This window comes from Colletotrichum gloeosporioides (genome assembly GCF_011800055.1).
Source record: "Colletotrichum gloeosporioides strain Lc1 chromosome Unknown consensus_37, whole genome shotgun sequence".
Taxonomy (NCBI): domain Eukaryota; kingdom Fungi; phylum Ascomycota; class Sordariomycetes; order Glomerellales; family Glomerellaceae; genus Colletotrichum; species Colletotrichum gloeosporioides.
Genome location: NW_025544682.1, coordinates 309,955 through 332,685, shown reverse-complemented (window position 1 = coordinate 332,685; position 22,731 = coordinate 309,955). Strand labels below are relative to the sequence as shown.

At 54.4% G+C, this 22,731-nt stretch overlaps 4 protein-coding genes across 4 annotated transcripts; 3 read left to right on the top strand and 1 right to left on the bottom strand.

Moving 5' to 3' along the window:
- Nucleotides 1-3,011: 3,011 nt before the first annotated feature.
- Nucleotides 3,012-3,422, top strand: GCG54_00004399 (uncharacterized protein; the record flags this gene model as incomplete). Its single annotated transcript, XM_045404448.1, has 2 exons — nucleotides 3,012-3,344; nucleotides 3,384-3,422. 2 exons carry the CDS (start codon nucleotides 3,012-3,014, stop codon nucleotides 3,420-3,422), a joined length of 372 nt encoding a protein of 123 aa, XP_045265232.1.
- A 168-nt stretch (nucleotides 3,423-3,590) lies between these two features.
- GCG54_00004398 (Vegetative incompatibility protein HET-E-1) lies at nucleotides 3,591-4,964 on the top strand (the record flags this gene model as incomplete). The annotated part of the gene is made up of 1 exon (XM_045404447.1): nucleotides 3,591-4,964. One exon carries the CDS (start codon nucleotides 3,591-3,593, stop codon nucleotides 4,962-4,964), a length of 1,374 nt encoding a protein of 457 aa, XP_045265231.1.
- Nucleotides 4,965-15,085: 10,121 nt separating this feature from the next.
- GCG54_00004397 (GTPase-activating protein) lies at nucleotides 15,086-17,578 on the top strand (the record flags this gene model as incomplete). The annotated part of the gene is made up of 4 exons (XM_045404446.1): nucleotides 15,086-15,287; nucleotides 15,347-15,729; nucleotides 15,776-17,369; nucleotides 17,418-17,578. 4 exons carry the CDS (start codon nucleotides 15,086-15,088, stop codon nucleotides 17,576-17,578), a joined length of 2,340 nt encoding a protein of 779 aa, XP_045265230.1.
- Nucleotides 17,579-19,581: 2,003 nt separating this feature from the next.
- On the bottom strand, nucleotides 19,582-21,867 carry GCG54_00004396 (uncharacterized protein; the record flags this gene model as incomplete). Its single annotated transcript, XM_045404445.1, has 2 exons — nucleotides 19,582-19,980; nucleotides 20,038-21,867. 2 exons carry the CDS (start codon nucleotides 21,865-21,867, stop codon nucleotides 19,582-19,584), a joined length of 2,229 nt encoding a protein of 742 aa, XP_045265229.1.
- Nucleotides 21,868-22,731: the final 864 nt, after the last annotated feature.

Here is a 22,731-nt window from a genome sequence, read left to right as displayed (position 1 = left end):
AGAAACTCAAATGCGCAGCGGCCGGGGAGGACTTTGGCTTATATGGCTGGGCCGGGCGCGGACAAGGACTACATGCCATCTGAGCTGAAGGGTCTCGCAGCGTTGCATGCATGGAAAACGAACACCTTCAGCGGAGATGCGACGGACCAGGGAGACGAATAGACATGGTTCGAGATCAGCCTCGACCTCGGAGACTACGTCCTAGCGTGGAAGACTAGGGAGGAATTGTACCGCGTAAGGCGAGTGACAAGGGACGAAGCTGCACACGAGTATCCAACTCGTGTCCTCGACGGGCCATGTCAGACAAGAGAAAGCGAGCCCCCGTTGGTGTGGGTTGGGACACAAGACGGGGGCCACGCGGGATGCTGCTTGGTCGTAGCTGGCACCAACAGACTGGAGACGCCGGTCGACGACTAACATCGTCCAGAGTCAAACAGGGATCTTTGCTGCCCACGACATGTGTGTGGAGCCGTGCTCGGCGATCGATTGGGGATAGCGTGTGTTTTTCACTTTTTTCCCAGACTTCGTCCCTCGTCTCTTCTTGGGCTGAATCTCAGACAACGCCTCCCGACTGGCTGCCGCCCTTTTCACTTTTGCCTCTGACACCGGCAACGCTGCGCTCAAACAGCAGAAACGACCTGTTCGGGAATCATGGGAATAACTATTTCCCAGCGACGGAAGAGAGCGAAATCAACACAACTTACGCTCAGAGTTGGAGCGGCCCGCTCATGTCAAGTTGAGTTGAGGCCAATGGGGACGCTCGCAAAGACAACATGGGCTTAACATGGGATGCCGGGGTGCAGGTCGCGCGCGTCGGCGACCTGCGCAGTACCGCCCTAACAATTTCCGATGTTGTATGCTGAGCCCAGGTTGTCCTGGCACAGCATCATCCTACAGGATCGATGGCAACACAGCCAGCACTCGGTCAAGCTTTTTGGCAAACTCGCGAATGTTCTTGGCGACGGCAGATCGGTCTTGGCTTCGATTCATCGCCCAACTGGCACCTTGGCGCTCAACCAGTTCATCCTAGATACAGAAACACCACATCGGCTCGAGTTGGCTCGTAACTACGAGACGCGGGCTCGGCGTATTGGCTTGAATGGGTCAATATCTACAATTCAAGGGAGCCTATCAGAAGAATGCAATTGCGCATACACTTCGTCGCAGGCAAATCATTGTCGCAAGTCGGGCAACGACCATGCTGGGTCCGGCCGTCCTTAACCTCTTTCATCTACCGAGCGACCAGGACAGGCGGCCAAAAAGAGAGGTACAGCGGCCTGATTGACAGACATGTCCCTTCGCGCCGCAGGTACAATTCAGATGCTGTCAGGCTGGATTCTGCCGACTCTTCCGTGGGGACGGCCGGGGGAAGCTCAAGACGTTCCCGGACTGGGCGGGCCAATCACAGCGCCGAATTGGAGCACGTTGCGACGGCGATGCTAGATCAGCAACAACGGCCGGTCTCATAGCCTCGATAACAAACAGCAACTCTTCCTCTGGTCAAAAGCGACCAATTTCAAGCGCAACTCGAGGCTTTGCGACGTTGAAATGTTGTTGGACGTCATTCCAGTGCGGCTCTCAAACCCTGCTGGAACTCCCGCTGGCTCCCGCTACTTGGCACTTGGCATCGCGGGCTTTTTACCACTGAAGACGCAATGATGCGATCGCCAAGAGGGAGGCCAAGCCCTGGGCTGTGCAGCCGGTGACACCCGTCTTGGAAAGTCGATATTGAAGATAACGCAGCTGTCGCGTGCCTTTTGACTCTATGCGGACTGCTCGCTCCGCTCGGTTGCACTGCAACACCCACGTGCCTTGTCGGCGCTCCCTGTTGGCAGGCCGAATTTCTTCTGGTTTAATGAATAGTTCATGTGTGACGCGCGCGCGCTGGTTACATGCGCATCGTCTCATTCCGGCGCTCTGGAAAGGTATCCTTGCGTATAAGAGTCTTTGCGAGCTAAGGTGCCATTGACGATGATTCTATCGATCATCCGATCGGGATGAACCTGATCACCTTTCAAAGAGACTTTGGCCGTCATATCGGCGTCATTCACGTCACGGAAACTCACATGAAGACACTTTGCGCCGTCGGCAACGGCGACATTTTGCAGCCATCGCCACACACATCTCATGATGTCTGAGGGCTCCCACCAACTCATGTCAGCTTGTTAAAGCGTTACCAACACTGAATCCACCAAAAGACCCCTCTCGACATCCCGCGGTCGTCACCCAACGAAAGCCCCCGGCCGCAGTAGTTCCAAAATAAGTCTGCGTCCAGAACCTCGGACTAAACAGGGGTCCAGTTCCAAAGGACCTCCATCTGGGGTGGGATCCAGAACGGGGCTCCATTTGCCCCAGCTGGGCCAATTGAACCCCAGGTTCGGCACACGTGGGTGGACTCATTGGTCCCTCAACTCTTGAACGTGTATATCAACCTCCCGTTGCGCTCTTGGCATTTCAATCTTTCGGCGCTATTCTTACGACGACAAGAGTCAGACTCCGTCTCCTAGGAAAGGAAAGTCGCGGCGGCGTGCGCCGGACAACACGGCCGCGTTGTTGACTTGCCGATTCGGGGGTGTGCTCCGGCCGATAAGACAATACTTGGATTTGGCCGTCAGCTTACAGGTGGTAGAGGTCTCTGACTATCACTCATACAGCTGTTCAGCCCACGTGCTAGCGACTCTTACACTGCCATTTCTTACACAGGCATTGAGTACCAACCTTCAATTTCATTATCACAGATTCATGCTTTCCTCCAAACATCCCGAACATCACCAGCTCAATAGCTTCTTCGACTAGCATTCGACTCTGAGACTTCCAGACAGACGAAAATGAAAACATCGCCAAGGATGGGTTGTGCGACGTGCATGATCACTAGGCAGCAGTGGGCATCAGTCGGCCAATCATGACAACAGCTATCACAACACCTCAAAACCCCGCTTCAACGCTCAGCATACGTCCTTCTTCACTATGGTGAATACTGTTGAAACCGGCGAATCTTCCAAGCACTCTCGATGTGGCTCCTTGACACCCAAACACTAAAATTGCAGGAAATCGTCGATCCGTCAACCGTCAATTATGCGATTCTCTCGCACACGTGGGAGCACGATGAAGTATCATTCCAGGACATTTCCGACCTCGATTCGGCTCGAAAGAAAGCCGGCTTTGCCAAAATCTCAAAGACCTGCGAATTATCTCGCCAAAGGAGCATCCCATACGCTTGGGTCGATACTTGCTGCATCGATAAGTCAAGTAGCGCGGAACTGAGCGAAGCCATCAACTCCATGTTCCAATGGTACAAACTTTCAGTCGTATGCTTTGTTTACTTATCGGATTTCACATTTGACGTTCCGTTTTCCTCTTTTACTACGTACACTGTGGAATAGAAGGCGCTTAATAGTAGCAGATGGTTCACTCGTGGCTGAACTTTGCAAGAGTTGATCGCCCCCAGCTCTGTTACATTTTACAACACACGGTGGAAAGCGTTAGCAACCAACAACGAGCTTGCTGAAAAGTTGGAGCGTATTACGAGCATTCCCCGTGACGTATTGGAGTCTAGACAATTACTACGTACGGTTCCAGTCGCAGTGAAAATGTCATGGGCAGCTCATCGGAAGACGAAACGAATCGAAGATCAAGCTTACTCTTTGCTTGGAATCTTCGACATCAATATGCCCATGTTGTATGGGGAGGGCTCCAGGGCATTCCGTCGGCTCCAGGAGGAAATTGCAAGAGAGACCAACGATCTCTCTTTATTTGCATGGCAAGCGAAAGAGAGAAGCCCTGATGGCTCACTTGTGTCTTCTCTCAAGCAAGAGTTTCGAGGAATCCTGTCCCGTTCACCAGAAGAGTTCGTTGATGGCCCGAAACTGCATCGCAATACGAATGATGATGACGTGTGCGACTTTTCGCTTGCGAATAAGGGTGTTCGAATCGACACGACGTTTCGGAAAGGAAAGAACGGTATCTATGTCATGAACTTGGGACTCTCAGACTCAGAAACTGGTGCAGACGTTTGTATTTCACTCGTACGCACGGCTGATGGGTTTGTTCGCTCCCATCCATGGTCCCTGTTCAGCGATATCGATGATTCATTCCCAAAGAACCAGGCTTTTACGGCTTACGTCAGGAAAGACGTAGACGTTGATGAGGAATCATGGATTAAGAGGCGATTGCACAGATCCTTTCACATCAACGTCACTCTTCCACCATCTTTGGAGGTTGATTTTATCAATCCACACCCGAGGCAATTTTGGGATGAATTCTTCAGCACTTTCATAAGACCAAACCCATCCGAAAGCTTCGGGGCTTCCATTGATATCAGCATAAAAGGGGTTGACGACGGCCCAGGCGTGAAGTACCCCATGCGTCTCACATTGGCATGGTCGAAATTGTTCAACAGGGTTCACGCAGTCATTCACAGTACGGAGCATCCCGTAGAAGATGAATCACAGGGGCAGAAGTTCAAAACCCCTGGTCGTCGTATGGTTTTAGGTAGGCTCCGTGACGAGATTCCTTCGTTCAAGAAACACGACAGCTTCGGCAAGCCAACCACCAGCATAGAGGACCGAGTAAAGTCGATGCCTGAAAACACTAGATCTCAGTCCGAGAAGGTGTACTTTGTCGACGAAGAAAGCAACGAGCAGCTCCAGGACTCTGAGGTCAAATTCGCCAGAGTAACAACTTTCGAACTCAGCCTCGAGACATGCAGTGATTTTCTCTTCACTGAGTACTACATTTTAGTAACTGGACAAGTTCGCGTGATGGATCTCGCAACCGTTCTCGGAACTGGCCAGTTTCGAAACCTCTTGGCTCTTGATGTTAAGGATTGGGATCCCTACCTCTTGGATCTTCACTGCCACTCTGACTTCTCTGGGGAATCGGCGTTTGAAGCGTCGGCGGTAGGCTCTCCGTCATCGCCGACAGCTGAGGGTCTTTCCGCTGAATGTCTGCTCACGACTCCATAGATTTAGGAGCGAATAGATGTAAAATCTTCTCGTATCTGTTTGTATTACAAGTCAGAATCTGTAGTAAATGAAATCTCGATGTCGGAGATATCGAGAAAAGGTATGTGGACTAATCCTTGCTCTAGTTCAGCTCTGCTCTTGAGCCGAAGACTTATCACCCACATTGATATAGTAGCCAAAAGCTATCTAAGTATGATATACCCACCGTAAAAATCTTTCCTTGCTCGTTCCATGACAGTTGACTTGCTTTATCCTTTTCAAAGACCGCCTTAGCTAACATCGCAATCAAATGGGTCCTGGACATCTTTAGAGTCTCCTAGGCAGGCTCGAGATGTAACAGTGCTCATGCCTGTAACCCAATGACATGAATCACAGGATATCCAGGTTTCAGCTCTGGAATACGTTCCTTCCTATCAAATTGCGTTGACTGCCCCTACTATTCAAGCTGTGCCCTCTGTCGTTGAAGCAACTCTAGATAGAGAAAGATACCAGAATTAAGGCGCCTTTATGTTGTCTAGTAGGTGAGCGACAATAACTAAAGGTTATCAGTGAGCGTGTCATTACCGGACTCGGATCCAATGTTATGCTCAGCCAGTCGCAATACTGCAATAAGAACATCGCCTCGACACGCTGCGGGCGTGTCAAGATATTACTAGGCCTTATGGCATATCAACGGTGGGACATGACTGGATATCGCCATAACTAGCAACGTCAGAGATTGTACAACTTGACGTTTACTCTCGTTCAAGCTCGCCACAACTCCTTTCCTAGTCTGCATTATCGCCGAAAACTATTCGTACTCTGTACATCGTTGTTTGGAGACTGCGTGAGATAGCTCAACGCGATGCCAATGGGCGTCATGGACGCTGTCTTGAGAATCCCGGGACACTGCATGCAAGTCAACTGTTATGTCTCCGTCGGTTCCAAGTCTCTGTCTGAGTCTGGCCAGGCCCATGCAAATACCATCATAACAAGGTAAGAGACATTGAGAACTCGTTTGATGAAGAACCATGTTGACATTGTAGAAATTTCGTTATCTGGATGGATATTCCTGGTTAAGCTGGCGAAGACCTGAAGTACTCATTCTCTCTGCCATCGTGCTGGTTGTCGTCGTCGTTAGCTGTTAATCTTGGCCGAACTCATGCTCCGTTTTCACCTGGGTAGCAAAGCTCCGTCAAAAGCCAAGGATCGAAGAGGCTCGGATCAGCTTCCCGGCTCTTGAACTGTATCATTAGAACGCTGGAGCAATGTTCATAGACAAACATCAGAACGACCGCCACAACCGGGAAGTTAAACACCCCGAATGAGACCCAACGTCACTTGAGTGGTTCCATGATCACCGGCAATAACGCCGGAAACTCTGGAACGCGAATGACGACCAGAAGCAATATCCAAGTCGTGCACCAGGTCTGTACGACATTCCGCGGAGAACCATGTGCAAATACATAGACGGGCGACAACCTTGAGAACGGCTTAGGGCTCGGAATGCCGCGAAACAAGTAGTAAGGTAAGTAGCAGAGGATGCCTCTGATCGCCTCCGCTCTCATCCTCAACTTGCGTCTCATCTCTCACCTCCAACTTCGCCTACGAGAATCACCATGTCTCGACCTGAATCCAAACCCCGAAAACGTACCGTTTCGAAAGCCGATGCTTTCCGATTCTGTCTCTCTTTCACACTCAAATTCGACTGCACAAGAACAAGAAACAACAGCACGCAGTTTCATCCGCAATCAAGCCTCCAGTGGGAAACCAGCCACGGTCTCTGATGTCCGAGACGCAAAGAATTACAAGGCAAGCCGTCCACATAACTCACCTCGATACGGAACTGTCACTGCTCCAAGCGACAACAGTCTGTCTCGGCCTGTCCGGCTTGTAGAACAGCCTCATCTCCTCCGTACGTCCACAAAACCAGGCCTGGAGTCCTATGGGGCCGATGTCAACGAAGGTCAGATCATGCTCAACGGCGCCTTTATCCCTGCGTCGAAGCCGCGGAAGACGGTTCAACAAAAAGTAAAAAAGAAAAAGCAAAGAACTGTCAGAATAAAATAAGAAACAATAACCAACGCCGCAGCGGCGGCCGCCGCCCATGCAGCAGAAACCTGTCATCCCACCTGCAAACCCCATGTTGCCGATCGCAGTCCGGGGGTACGTCTGCGTCTGCGTCTGCCACACAAAACAAGCACCCATCGACCATCGTCATTTCGCAAAACACTTCGCTATCTGCGACGGTCTCTGCTCTCTCCCCCTCTCTTCCCTACCAACGTCCATTGAGTCTCGGAGGCTAAAGGGGGGGCTTGCCGTGTAGAATACGACCCCCGGGCGGGCCGCAACGACACAAAAATGGCGACGTGCCGATGAGGCGCGCGGCGGTGAGGAAGGGGAAGGGGGATCTACAGTCTACAGCGCCCGCTCCCCGCCTCCCATTTTACGAGCAATCCTATTTAGGGGATTACGGAGGAAAAGAAGGCATTTAGGCGGGGGCCCTTCTTGGGGGCCATATCGCGGATGGAGAGGTAGGCTTCTGGAGGTGAATACAGACGAAGTGACAAATCGCCAAGGCGAGACATGTTGTCCTTTGTCCCCTCTCACGAACCGTACTCATTGGCGAGCCGGTGTATTGGGAACCAGATGCGGAGATTAAAACACCTCCTGCAGGGTCTCTCTCTAGGGGAACACGGGAAGTGACAGCTGTCGACGAAGTCTTGACGTCGGATGACTGCAGATGTGTGCAACTTGTGGCTGCTGTTTCTGTGCTGCGAAAGGAGCGGATATGCCGTGTCAGCCGGCCAGGCAATGCCTGAAACATAGCGATGGCCCTGTCCAACGCGGGAAACAGAACAGTTCGTTTCGTCGTCTGTGGTTGGGGAAGGATTGGGCCAACACAAGCGATGCGCCTCTGGGCCGTTGGTGCAGCCGAGGGGACGAGGATGAGGCGCCTCACACATAGACTTGCAGGTAGGCACTGCGATGCTAGGGTGCCATTCTCAGATACAAACGAGGCAGTTCGGACGCGACTTTACCGAGTCTTGCGAGACAAACGAGGACAGGTCGCGAGCACCATACGAGCGATAACACCGCAGCCTTACTACGCAGTAGTGATGTCCAGCGCCAACGTGACATGGTGTTGAACGAACCCCGGCGATGTCCGGAGCAACCGCTGCGGTCTGGCGGACACACGGGCCCTCACCTGAGCGGTCCTGATGGCGAATTGCTGCGTTTCATTCCGACGATTCCGTGGGTCATTCGCCCGATGGGGGGGGGAATCGAAATCTTCAGGCGGCGTCCATTTCGTCCAGCATCACGCGGATGAAATCTCGATCCTGCGTTTAATTGTGCCCTGCAGTGCTTTGATGCTGTCATCGCCGCTCTCAGCCATCGCACAGACAGCATCGCGGGTGCAAGATCTGGATGAGCACGGCCAGGGCTGTTAAATTGGCCATTTGACGTCGAGGAAACGCGTTTCTCGAGGCGTCTAATGGCAGCAGACGCGTCGGGGATTTGGTCCCTCCTCGGGCCCGTATGAGAAAGAGAAAGCTGGTGCTGCTGTATTTAGCTACAACCAGACCGTTGACGATGGCGGTGTTGAGCTCGAAAGATGACAAACTCGGGCTAATGCCAATAGTCGGAATCTTGTCGCCCGCTTACCGTGTGCCAGGACCCAAACCCCTGAAATAGCCTCCTGCAGGTACGCAGATGGTTCCTGCATAGGCCCACCGGGCTATCTCACATACAGAATCGTCGCATGCGTTTCCTGCACGCCGCGCACGTTACTTGTTGCACTCTACACCACACGCGGAGAGTGACTGAGGTGGGCAGAAGAATGGCGTTGAAAGAATGGTGGAGCGCTGTTTCGATCCGTCGCCCGGCGTGTCTTACCCTCGACGCTGCTGGGACGAGCCAAGGGCTTTTTGGACAAGGTCAGGAACAAGCCGAACTGAGGCTAGGGACTGCTGCACCTGCTAGGGGGGGCGATCCTCATGAAATCGTATCCTGCCTTCCCACGTGTCGTAGGCATGGGGAAATGAAAGAGCATGGACCAGGTTGAGGCGGTGCAGGCCTCAGTCCGCCACGCGCATCGCCGGCTTCGTCTAGCTTGCTCTGTCGAAGCAGTGTTTGGGACAATGTTTGGTCTTGACAAGCTTCAAATAAAGCCACATTGTAATGGCGCTGGTGTCCGTCCCCAGAGTCATTGTCAGAACGACAGTTGAGTGGTGGCCGAGACCCCTTTTTCTGCTGACGGCGGGCCCGCGACTCACCCCGCCGCCAATCCGGATAATGGGGCTTGCTTTTCCAGCAGGCCAAGTTGTCACCAAGACGCCACCATGATCTGAGTAACACGATGCGTATGGAGTTATCGGGGCAGGGTCGTCGTCGATGCTGACGTGCAAGCAATGCACTAAGTACGGCTGCCAGACCAGATCACACACCGTATCGGTCACTCGCAGTTCCGGTGGGCGTTGACGGGTTTGCGATGCCAAAGCGTAGAAGCCTCGGCAGTGGGCGAGCCAGGTGATGACGGGTTCCAGAAGTCTGGCTGCTAGCACCGGCTTCCAGATTGTCTTGCAGGCATGATGCTTCAATGGCCGAAGTCCCTTGAAGCGTACGGGCCGCAAGGAGGTACGGTAGGAGGCTCAGCTAAGGGGAGATACGAGAAGCCGATTTGTTTGCAACACCGGACGTTGTCAAAGAGAAAGCAGTGGCGGACATGATATCGGCCGCCTTGGGTCGTGTTTGCAGTCAAAACGCGGACTCATCGAGTGTGATCGGATGTGATGGACGGCATGAGAGCTCGAGATGATGACGAGTTGCCGTGTGGCTTGGAGGATCTTGCCCTGGTCTCACAGGCCTCCATTGTCTGCACCCAATGCCGAGAACAGGCGATGATCTCAAAGCAGGCACAGGGATGCAGACTTGAAGATACGGTGGTTCTTGGACGTAAGGGGTTCGCGACTGAGAAGGAATTGTTTTTTTCTTCTTTTGGGGCCGCTGGCGTCTCCTTTTCCACTTCCCGCACCCTGACCAAGTGGAGTTGCCCGATCTAGGTAAGCGCCGATACTTCACCTCGGTCCCTGTCTCTGGGGTGCGAGCGTTGAAATGTCATGAAGACGGTGAAGAGCGCACACCGAGGAAAGGGGTGTGTGAGATGTCCTCACGCAAGTCATTTGTTGCTGACCAAGGAACCAAATATCCTCAGCACGGGCCGCTGATGGGTGATGCTCGGTTGGAGAGCCGGATGTCGTGATGAAGGTCCTGCTTGGATAGGCATGCGACATCGCCTCGCCGCGTAACATGGACGCCGTTGAAAATGTAACCCAGTACTAGGTAGCGAACAGCTGGCACGATATCACTTGCTGCCAACTTGGTAATCGTGGCTTTCCTCTCCTTCTGCGACCACGAAAAGACGCCGGACTCGGGCGAGGAGCGGAAGAGAAACGGTTTCAAGCAGGTCTGCGCCTCCCAGACGCATGAACGATGGGCGTCATGCCGGTTTCTCCTGCTGTGTGGGCGGCACATTTGGAGCAGCAGGAAAGCGGCGACAACGGTAGAGGGATAGTTTAGATTGACGTCCTGGAACTGGGCCATACCGGCCCCGGGCCTTGCTGTTCTGGCGGTTCATCATCCGTTCTTTTAAAAGAAAAGGAACCCAGGTGTCCGGTGTTCTGTGCGGTGGCATGGCCGGATCCTATTAGGTCTGTGGGCAGTGGTTCCATGAGGCTTCCAGAGTTCCTTGCGAGACACTATTTTAAAAACCGGTTCCCTCATGCTTCTCGAATTCAGTTTGTGGCAGGTCTCGTCGTGAAGGAAGATGCCTGGAAGTGCGAGAAGCCGAAAACGAAGGGGACTGCTACTGGTCCGGGCATTTTGGGGGACCAGCCAGGAAGAAGCATCGGCGATATGTGTTGCAGTTGCCGCCACCGACAATGCGATGGTTTGGCCGTGACACTATCAACGGCGGCGAGTTTACTTGCCGATGTTTTGTTAGTGCGACGCAAGGTGACGCTGGTTGATGAATTTGCCTTCTGCCAGGCCTTGGATTGGGGTTCTTCAACATGCCCGGCGGTTAAGTAATTCGGCTGTGACGGATTCGATGCAGTCGCATGTGTTTGGCAGGCTGTGCTGGGATGTTGTCTGGTTGTGCACCCGTACCTCATGTAAATACGTTGCGATTCCTGCTCGCGTCCATATCCCTGGCCGAGTTGCTGCGCATCTGCAGTCTCCGTCTGGCCAGTGGTCGCATGGTAGGCAGTTTGGACCGTATGCGCGACGCGTGGTGGGCACGCAATGAGCGCCGGTCAAGTCGGGATGGGAGCGGGCTGGCAATGAGGCGCTTCTCGGAGTGCCCGCCCGTTGGAAATAACGAGGCCGCGGTAGCCAATTTAGCTGACGAATGGCGGCTGTCTTTGATTGACTGGCGAGCAGAAGTCGCAGCTAGAGCCTGGAGGAGAGGGTAGAGCAAGCCGAGGCGGATGGGCCGAATCCAAACGGATGGATTGACTTGGTCGACGGTGGAATTTGGCTGGTCCCTGGGCTTTGGGATAGTTGTTGGCGCGGATGCTGGGCCGGGCACTTGGGAAGGCGGTAAGGAGGCGAAAAAGAATGCTGTCGCCCAAAGGAGACAAGCGGGTCGATGAGGCGGCCCCATTTTCCTCTTTTATTCGTTCGTCATTTAGTGTTTAGCGGCATGAGGGGGGAGATGTGTTTGTCGTAGATTCGAAGAGCGACGGGTGAAGAAATGCAGTATTCCTGCAATATCGCCGTGATGGCTTCAGCCGCCGCTCCTTCTCTCCTCAAAAACAGCAACGGCACCGTCGGTTTATTGGCTCGTTCCCGCCCAGCAGGTACGAAGAGCAGGAGCCGATACCTAGCAACGTGAACAGGAAACAGCAACGCGGAGGTCCCTTCTTTCCGTGGTTCTCTCCCCCTGCCGCAGTGGTCAACAGCCAACCCAAGACGGAAGGGTGTGGGGCAGATGACCCTCTCAGGCGTGGTGACGACCCTCCCTCGCCGTGCAGCTTGCGCATTAGCAGCAGGAGCGATGGAACCCCTGCAGAATTCTCAAACAGATTTCTGGCGTTGCAGCAAAGCGGGGCCACTCATCGTCGTCCCATCCTTCCTCTCTTTGTGTGAAAGTGAATTCTGATTCTCTGGTCCGTCCAGCGTTACGAGCCCGCTGCCTGATGAAGGGACTGCAGGGCAGAGCAGGGCAGGGCAGATGCGAGGTGTGGTGTTGCAGACGCCAGAGAACGGACGGCCGACCGAGACAGCGAGCTGTTGTTGTCGATTGATGATTGCGACAAAAGTATTTCTAATGCTGATGTTGTGTTGTGCATACGCAGTACCGCAGTAGAGATGGATGGATGGCATGATGGACAGATGGCGGGCTCTGAGGTGCGGTTACACAGGCTGCATGCCTCTGTCAGTCAGTGTCCGCTAAGACTGACAACTCGAACCACTTCGCATGCCTTTCTCAAGATTGCTTGGAAACTTACAGAATCCCTTCAGCCTAGCAGTAAGCCACTGCTGCTGCCCAACAGCTACTGTGCAGCACGAGCCTGGACTCTCTCGTCCTGTCGACGTTGACAGCCTAAGGCAGTCGGCGTAATCACTGCACAGGACACTGCCCCGGCGCCGGCCTTGGTCCCCTCCTGACATCATAGTATCGATATCAATACAACCTGGGTCACATCAGCTGCCCGCTTCCCGCCATCACAACCCGTCAACCGTTGGGCACCGCCTGGGCACACTGGGCTGGCTATGTACCTTGCCAAAGTAAATAAATGTGAGGTAAGGCACGGCGACAAGGCAGGCACTATCATCAGTTGCAACGGTTGACGCGCCCGCAAAGCCAACCTGGACGACAAGACTCGGCGATGCTCCATCAGGCTGCTCATTCGCGCCTTTGACTGGCTCGCCCTGGTATCGTATCTTTCCCTTCGCGGCTGGTCGCTCGGTACGTACCGCTCGCTCGTCTATTTATCTGCACTTGTCTGGCACCAAGGCAGGTAAGTGTACCTAGTTCCCTGAAGAGTGGGTTCCCATCGCCTGAAGCCAGGAACCGCTCGCCGCTCCGCATCGCGCGCACGAGGCAAGGGGCCCGTTCCCCACCCTCTTCGTCTCCAGGTCCTCTCTCGGTCTCCTCCCCTCCTCTTTCTGGCTGCGTGCTTCCTCCCATCGCCATTGCCTTTTTCCACAGACAGAGGCAGACACGGGAGAGGGGGAGAGAGGGACACACACACACACACACACACACACACACTACAGAAAGTGTGTCTTCTTCGAGCGTCGGTACGTATCTGATTTGCTCGTTCTTTTCCCTCGAGCGTGACCTTCTTACAGGGAGTCCCAGGCCTCACACACACACCATCTGGGGGCACTGCCAGGGTCGAGCAGCAGTTCAAGGCCCCATCCACCCATAATCCAGCGGACCAGCCTTCACCCTCCAATAATGCCAATCCCACCATTTTGTGCAACCTTTTCCTGTCCAAGGCATAGGCACAGGCACAGGCACAGGCACAGGGCAGGCACCTTCTTTTGCTTTGAGGAGGTTCCTGGCGCGGTGCCTTGTGCCTGTTGTATCCGTACCGTACTGTGCCTGTCCATCATCGTCCATCCGGTCCTGACCTGACTATCCTTCCATGTGCCGAGCATGCTTGCGGCCCTCTCCTTACGCAGTATCGCTCTCCCTTATTATCCCCTTTCTCCCACCTTCTCCCGTGTCCCGTACCTACCGGGCTACGTACTAAGTGCCTACCGCAGAGATCACTCACTGTACATACGTGCCTACGGATTCTTTGCCTGTACGGATACCGCCAGAAGTGATCCCATCCATCCCGTCCAATCTATCCATGCCTGAATATCCAGTCTGCACTTCTGCACCACCCATCGTCCCAGTGCTGCCTGTACGGACTGCGTGCTGCTGCTGCTGCTCGTCACTCTCGTCTTCCCACACGCTGTCTTGTCGTTTACACACACCTCCCACACCCCCCAGTCGCACACATCCGACCTCTCTTCCTGTCCCTCCTTTTGCACGTTCTGAACCGCCGCCCTACGCAGTCCTACTGTGACCTCGCTGTAGCACTACGAGTACAGGGTGACCTCCCCTCCTTTCCTTTTGAGCAACGGTCCATCTGTACTTACCCCAAAGACCCCCCCTCCTCTTCATTCCACTCACACACACGCACACACACACAACCACCACCCACCACACCCTCTCTCTCGCTCTTCTCGCTCAAACAACTACGGCTCTCCTCCGCTCAGCTTTTTAATCCCATTCCCTCCCTTGCTTTGCAAGTCTTGCGCAAACACGCCAGACAGTCCTGCCAGCCAACCCGTCGGCATCGCGCCTCCAACACTCCCATACCGAGAATCCCCCCAGACAGCACCAACACAACGAGCACCCAGCAGCAGCAGCCCGATTGCCTATCTGGATCTGGAACTTCGCTCCTCCTAGCCTCGTTTTTAATTTGATCACCGCCGCCCACACATTTGCGGCCGCGCCTGCGAAAGCTAAAACCGCGCTCCTATTTGTCGCGCCGCCCTATCAGCACTGCCAAAAGCAATATCCATTCGGCGTCCCCCCCGAAACGAAGCTTCCGTTCGAAACACCACCGAAAAACCAACCTCACATTCGAGAAGTCTGCCATCTTGGGCTCGCTGCCACTCAACCTTTTCTGTCTCTCGTGGCGTTCGCTGGACGACATCCCAATTTTGAGCAACAAACTCGCCTTCAATCGAGCGGCCGAACTTTTCGACACCCAATCCCATTGCGCGACCCGAATCGACTCACCTTTCGCTGTCGCCCACACACCCCCTCCATCATCTGCGCCGTGCCGTCTCCCGCTTCGCAGCCACATCGTGCGAACCACTCTCCTTTCTTCCACTCGCCGACTGCATCACGACAGTCGCGCCTCAAGCCTTCAGCCTCACTCATTCATCACTTCACGCTGGATTACCAAAGTCTCCTGGCAACCCGTCACGACGACCCCTGCACGACACGCAAACCGGCTCACCAGTGTCGGCAAGCATAACTTCATCGCAGGCTCCGAGGCTCATCGCTTCTAGGGGCTCGCTTGGGCGACCAGCCTGCTTCGCAAACCCGTCACCCTTGAGCACGAGCAAATATGTCCGTCATGCTTCAAACACCTTCCCGAGCTTCGACCGCCTCCTCCTCCTCCTTCCAGCCCCTCTCCCGCCAAAACACAATGTCTTCCTACGATGGATCGCGGTCCGCCCGCCAATCTAAGCGGTATTCCATGTCCGCGCTGTACATGTCCATGTCAGCAAACGAGACTGATCTCGAGATTGAGGATGACCTGGCCAAGGGTAGGAACACACGAGTTCATTGTCCTTTTGAGTATTCAACGCTAATCTCTCCCCTGCAGCCCAAAAGATCCTACGCGAACTCAAGTCCAAGATCTCATCCCAGTCAAAGAAGAACTTCGTCCTCGAAAAAGATGTGCGATATCTCGACTCTCGAATCGCTCTTCTTATCCAGAACCGAATGGCGTTGGAAGAACAGAACGAAGTCGCGAGCCATCTGGAAGATGCCACCGAGATGCAGGAGGGCGACTTCCCCAACGACGATAAGACGCAAAAGTATGGCAACTTGATGTTCCTGCTGCAATCCGAGCCAAGACACATTGCCCATCTTTGTCGTTTGGTGTCCATGTCCGAGATCGATTCTTTGCTGCAGACTGTCATGTTCACCATTTACGGTAACCAGTACGAGAGTCGTGAGGAGCACTTGCTCTTGACCATGTTCCAGGTTTGTCACGCGTTCCGATCGCCGTTCCATATACTAACTGGACCAGTCCGTCCTTACCTACCAATTCGACAACACCCCCGAATACTCGTCGCTTCTGCGCGCCAACACCCCAGTATCGCGAATGATGACCACTTACACAAGGAGAGGACCTGGACAGAGTTTCCTCAAATCAGTGCTGGCCGATAGGATCAACAGCTTGATTGAGTTGAAGGACCTCGACTTGGAGATTAACCCGCTGAAGGTGTACGAGCGCATGTGTGAACAGATTGAGGAGGACACCGGCAGCCTTCCCGCGTCGCTGCCCAAGGGCATCACAGCTGAGCAAGCTGCCGAGAACCCTCAAGTCCAGGCCATCATCGAACCGCGCCTGACGATGCTCACCGAGATTGCTAATGGCTTTTTGTCGACCATCATTGACGGGCTCGAGGAGGCACCGTACGGTATTCGGTGGATTTGCAAGCAGATCCGCAGTCTGACGAAGCGCAAGTACCCTGACGCCAACGATCAAGTCATTTGCACGCTCATCGGCGGCTTCTTCTTCCTCCGCTTCATCAACCCCGCCATTGTGACGCCCAAGTCGTACATGCTCATTGACGGCCAGCCTGCGGAGCGCCCGAGAAGAACACTGACCCTGATTGCAAAGATGCTGCAGAACCTGGCCAACAAGCCTTCGTACGCCAAGGAGCCTTACATGGCCAAGTTGCAGCCCTTCATTCAAGGAAACAAGGACCGCGTCAACAAGTTCATGCTTGACCTGTGCGAGGTGCAGGACTTTTATGAGAGCTTGGAGATGGACAGATACGTGGCCCTGTCGAAGAAGGACCTGGAGCTGTCCATCACATTGAACGAAATCTATGGCATGCACGCCCTCATCGAGAAGCACCATGGCGAACTCTGCAAGGATGACAACTCGCACCTTGGTATCATCATGTCAGAGCTGGCGGCAGCACCTCCTCAGGTTCCGCGTAAGGAGAACCGCGTCATCAACCTTCCCCTCTTCAGCAGGTGGGAGACGGCGATCGACGACTTGACCGCGGCGCTCGACATCACGCAAGAGGAGGTGTACTTTATGGAAGCTAAATCCGTCTTTGTGCAGATCATGCGATCGATTCCTGCCAACAGCAGCGTTGCCCGACGACCTTTGCGACTAGAGAGAATCGCGGACGCGGCGGCTACGAGCCGCAACGACGCGGTCATGGTCCGCAAGGGCATCAGGGCAATGGAACTGCTCTCTCAACTCCAGGAACTGAGAGTCATCGACAAGAGCGACCAATTCAGTTTGTTGCGCGACGAGGTTGAGCAGGAACTCCAGCACCTTGGCTCTCTCAAGGACGGTGTTATCCAGGAGACTGTTAAGCTTGAGGAGGTTTACAAGACGATTCGCGACCACAACACCTACCTCGTCGGCCAGCTGGAGACGTACAAGAGCTACCTGCATAATGTTCGCTCTCAAAGTGAGGGGACAAGGAGAAAACAGCAGAAGCAACAGGTCCTTGGCCCTTATAAATTCACTCACCAGCAGTTGGAGAAGGAGGGCGTCATCCAGAAGAGCAATGTTCCGGACAACCGCAGAGCGAACATTTACTTCAACTTCACCAGCCCCCTGCCGGGAACTTTTGTCATTTCTCTGCATTACAAGGGTATGTTACAATTTCTGCCTTCCTAGTACTGTTGACTGACTTTACCAGGACGCAACCGTGGTCTCCTCGAGTTGGATCTTAAGTTGGATGACTTGCTCGAGATGCAAAAGGATGGACAGGATGACTTGGATCTCGAATACGTGCAATTCAACGTCACCAAGGTTCTCGCCCTGCTGAACAAGCGATTTGCGAGAAAGAAGGGATGGTAAACGCCAGCACACGGGTCTCCCAACTCACAACTGTACAACTTTTTCTCGGAGATACCCACGACTGGCTTTTGATGGAATTAGGCGTTTCGGCATCTCTTTGGAACCTGATACCACGACGTTCTCGTCTTCGTCCCATCGCCCTCAACTTCCCAGCATTCGTATCCATCAATGCCTCTTTTACCCGCTTTCCTCATTCTACGAACGTCTCCTTGCCACGGCCGCCTTTAATTCGCTTCTCGACCATCTCGTTCAGTATCCAAACGCATCCAGGCGTACTTTCAACTCTTCACCATAACCTATCTCACCCAGTATAAAGGTGGCATTCTGTGGACTCGGTCTGCCGTACAAGATTACCGCTTGTGCATATGGGAACATGATCTCGTCCTTCTCGGCCTCTTTCGTCTCACATCACATTGGCGAATTGGTGGCCCGGTCAGGTGGTTTTTTTCTGCGCGATATACCTGCTACGTTATTTTAATTGCCCCTGCGGCCGGAGCCAGGACGTTTACATTGTGCGTATCGTGTGTTTTGGTCTCTATTTTCGAAGTCTCTTTTATTTGGTCCATGTCTTATGCGCGATGACGGCGCGGGGTTGTTTCGGCTGGTCCGGCGGCTTTAGTGTATGTCCCGTCTACTTGGTTCATGTCATGAAATGATTGTGGTGTAGAAAGAGAAGTGGGAGGGATAAGCTTGAACGAGAAGGAATGAAATGACATGGATGATTTCTGATGTCGAAACCGAACTGTTCGCTCTCGTGATGTCTGATGCGTGCCACCGAGTCGCTCGAGCCCCGATTTGGGTTTGATCCTGTTCGAGCGGTTTATTTTCTCGCCGCCAAAGGGACTGGTACCGCAGAGCCAAAGACGAACGGATGCGCTGGTATGCCATTGTGCTTCGTATCTCATTCCCACGGTGAGAGTTTGCGTGATGGCGTGGTTTGCGCATGTGGCCTGGAACTCTCTGCCTAGGGCACACTTTCGTCTGATGTCTTGTTCGGACAGCAGCAGTCGGAGTTGGGGGCGGATGACGTGAGAGTTTTGTTGTTCTGGCCCCCGCGCTGCCACGTTGTTCGGGTGTGATGTGTGATGTTTCAGCTGCCTTTGGGGGTTGGATCTGCGTGTGATTGGGTGGGATGGAAAGGCCTGGCCATGTGGGATGGATGTTGATGAGGCATGGAGCACGAGGTACGGTGGTAGGGTTGAAGGGGCGGGGAGGGATGGATGAGTGCGGAGGTTTGTGAAAGTTGCCGGCCGGTTGAATCGGAGGTTGGTGTATTCCTGGCTGGGAGGATGACGAGGAGAGGGTTTGCGATGATTGTGTGGAAGGTTTGGTTGGCGTGTTACAGGTTTTAGAGGGTTGATTCTTTTTGGCGTTATCGGATTCTGAGAAGTGTGTGTTGCGTGTGATTGGGGATGCCGTGTGGGTGTGAAGGTGTTCGTTTTGGGGAATGGAGGATGCGGAACAAGGTTGATGGTGACGTCTTGTTTGTGGATGTTCTGATCTCGTTCGGATTATAGGGATCTGTCTGTAGTTGGTTGCTACTAGCTAGAGTTGAAGGTGATTTCAGGAACTTCACATGTCAACGGTCCAGCAGGGTTTCCTGGTGTAGCATCTTTGCTAGAAAGCCGAAGCTGCTACTTAGTAGATGACCTTCATTATCGTTGCCTTATGCCGATGGCCTCGTTTAAGAGCTGAGGACTGCGGGACTCTAGGGGTTTGGATCATCATGTCCATCGCGATGTCTTGTTTACGCTAGGGATGGATATGTAACGAGAGCAAGGACCGGCGGCCGACCTCCTGCAAGGGTCAACATGACTTGTTTTGACGACAGCGATAGCGAGGACGAAGACGGCCAGGACAATGAGAACGGCAGCAAGCCGACTCAAACCGACAGCATGATCACCACATTCGCTGAGCCTCAATGTTCTATTGTCTCGAAAGCAACGCTCAAATTGGTATCCTAAAATGATGGTAAAGACAGGGGTATCTTCAAACACAAGCAATCAAACATTCCCAAAGACCTTCTCATCACTCAATTTGCTCGTAGTCATTAATCCAAAGTTCATACGGCGGGAAAACTTGCCGACCCACGAGGCTTGTGTTTCTGTGCCATCAGGGACAGGCGCTGGTGCCCGGCGACCGGTCAGCCGCCTCTTTCTGCGAGGTCTCGTCTCCGTAGGCGGCATCGTCACGCTGGGAGGCATCTTGTCATCGGTGCCGGCATCTATGAAATATCGAAACGGCCATGTGAGAGCTGCAAAAGCATGCTTTGCCAGCGAATACCCGGCCCTTGTCTGCAACATTATGAGAGCTATGAGGAACGGGACGCAGACGCATACCATCGTCACCGCAAAACGCCAGTCCTGCGGCGAGATGGTGAATTCCGTGATGCCAAACACAGACTAGAAGAACAAGTCAGGATTGTGACCCTCATTTCCATCCACAAGGGAGTGACTTACAGTGACGAATGTCAGGGGCAGAAACACCATGGACCCCAAAGTGAGGACCTTGATGTTATCCCCCTGCTCGATAGCCCGACGTGACTCCTTGATCGAACTCCCGCTGAAGAGCTGGTCGCGCAAGTTCTCAATCTCCTTCCTCGTCGCCGCGTTCTTTGCATGCACCGCCTCCAGATCGCGACACGCCCGCTCGAGATCGAGACGCAGCGGGGCCATCTTGTCGCGATACGCCCTGCCTTCGGGAGACTCCGGCGCCGGGTGAGGCCACAGCGTCGGGTGCCGCCCGTCCCAGAAGTCATCAGGGAAGTTGTCGCGGTAGGCCGACAGCATAGCGCGCAGGCCCTCGTTCACGACACCGAGCGTGTTGTAGGCCCAGAAGTAGCGCCGGATGTAGGTGAAGTGCTTGTCCTCGAAGAGCAGCTTGTCGCGCAGCCTGGCGTCGAACATGAAGTCCGTCGGGGGCGTGATGAGCTTGGCGATGCGGGCGTGGAGGGCTAGGTTGCGCTTGGTGGCGTCGCGGTATTCCGTGACGAGGGCGTCCATGAAGGCGTAGGGGCCCGAGACGAAGGTCTTGCGGGCCTCGGCGTCGCCGCCGCGGAGGGTGTGCTCGTCGTCTGGGAAGGACTGGATGGACAAGAGGTGCCAAGGGGCGAAGGTGTCGAAGAGGAAGCCTTCCTGGGGACCTTCACGGCGGCGGGTTTGCTTGACGGACTGGCGGGGTTGGCCGGACAGGGAGAGGGCCAGGACGGAGCTGCATTCTGCAATATCGATGTGGTCCCTGGAGCGTTTGTCTGCGGGACGCTTGTCGTACTTTTGCCAGGGGGCGGGCTCCAGGCCGTCGCCGACGACGGTGTAGTACTTGAAGGCGAAGAAGAAGCTGCGCTGTCGCAGGTGAGGCGGAGACGAGTCGCGGGCGAAGGCGCGGTGGACGTAGGCAGTCGTCTTGCCGTTGTTCTCGTGATCGGTGATGAGGTGGTTGAGGAGCTCCGACATGTCAAAGTAGGGTGCCATGGTCATGTGGAGGGCGCCGAGCATAAGGGCCGAGGGTTCTTGGAGGATGGTGACGAGGCCGACGGCTTTGCCGTCTGCGTGGATGCCTTTGAGGGCGTTCCATACCGTCGGGGCGTCGACGATCTGGCTGGCTGAGGGGATCGCGTCATTCCCCCGGCGTCTGTCTGGCTGTTTTCCGACGGGGCGGGGGATGCCTTCCTTGTCGACGTCGTAGAGCTCAAAGGTTGAGCTGACGTAGCCGTCGCTCTCGTAGGCTGCGAAGGTCTTGAAGTCGGCGCTTTCGTCGATTTCAGCCTGTTTCTTGATGACGTCTGTGAGGGCGATGGCAGCGCCGCCAGTGAAGTCGAACCGTTTCAGATGGCTCAGAAGCTGCGCATCCTCCCAGGAGACTCTCTCGATGAGCCTTGGTGCGGGTGAAGTAAAGGAGCCGTCGGAAGCAACGCGTGGGATGGAGACGTCTAGCAGGGGAAGGTACTCGACGTCGAGCTCAGAGTGGATGGATGAAGGAACATGCTTCTCGCGGCTGTGAGATAGGGGTTGTTTCTCAATGGAGTCGGAGAAAGTTGGGCGGCGAGGACGACGAGGTGCTACCTGAAAGGTCGCCTCTGAGGAAAGCGTTGGGCTTTGAACGGGGCTTTGGACTGGACTATGCGACGGGCGAAGGTGCGGTGAGCGTGGTAGCGTCGTAGAGGCTCTCGAGCCTGATCTCTCTTTGACGGCACCAGCGAGATACTCGTGGAGGCTTCGAAGACTTTGAAGGTATCGTTCATGGCTTGCCTCCACCGCCTTGAGAAGCTCCTCGGGGCTCTGCGAGGACATGATGAGCTACTTGCAAGCAGTGATATGATATTTTTAAGAATTGCTGTTGAATTATTTGCTTTTGTCTCAACCACAAGAGATAAAAAGGACATGAAAGACACTAGAGACTGCGATGGCCTTTTCTACTCACCAGCCCTCCACCCAGCTCGGTGAGGCACACGGCGAGCTCCAGAGGCCCTATGTGCGTTAGTCTAGGCATCTCTGAGACGATCACACCAAGTGCGGCTGAGCCGCGGATCAAATCTGTGGTGGTGCGTGGGGTGCAACATTCATCTGGTGGCCGTCCAAGAAATGACTCTTTCCCCAAGACTCAGGATGCGAGTATCGGCCGATGCCGAGGCAGCAGCATGGCATTGGTAAGCTGGAAGCGATCGCGGCCAACGACACCGAAACCAAGCTTTCGGCCACTGCGCCGGAGGGGAAGCACGGATGTGTTCCCCGTATGCAGGTTTGTGCGCCCCGACTGTGAGGTGACGCAGATGACGAACTGCCGGGGCTCGAGATACGCGAGACGCACCGGGGAGGGGGAAACAACAAAGTCGATTAAGACGGAATCCAAAGTGCGAGAGCGTTGCACGGGTCGGAGACGGAGAGCGATCGCAAAAAGCAGGGCTGTCGAAGGAGGGCCGGTCGCGGGGCGGCTTGCGGCGGCATAGCCCGTGATAGTGCAAATATTGCCTTGGCAGTCGTGGATGGCGCTGCGGAAAGACAGATCAATGCTCGACTCCTCTCTTGAGGTGGCCTTTTTTTTGTCCATGTCTGAGAGTCAGGTAGGGAGGATAACAGAGGGGGAGGGGTAGTTGACGGGGCCCGCCGACCGTTTGAAAATGTCTCAATGACATGATGCAAACGAACACGCTAGAT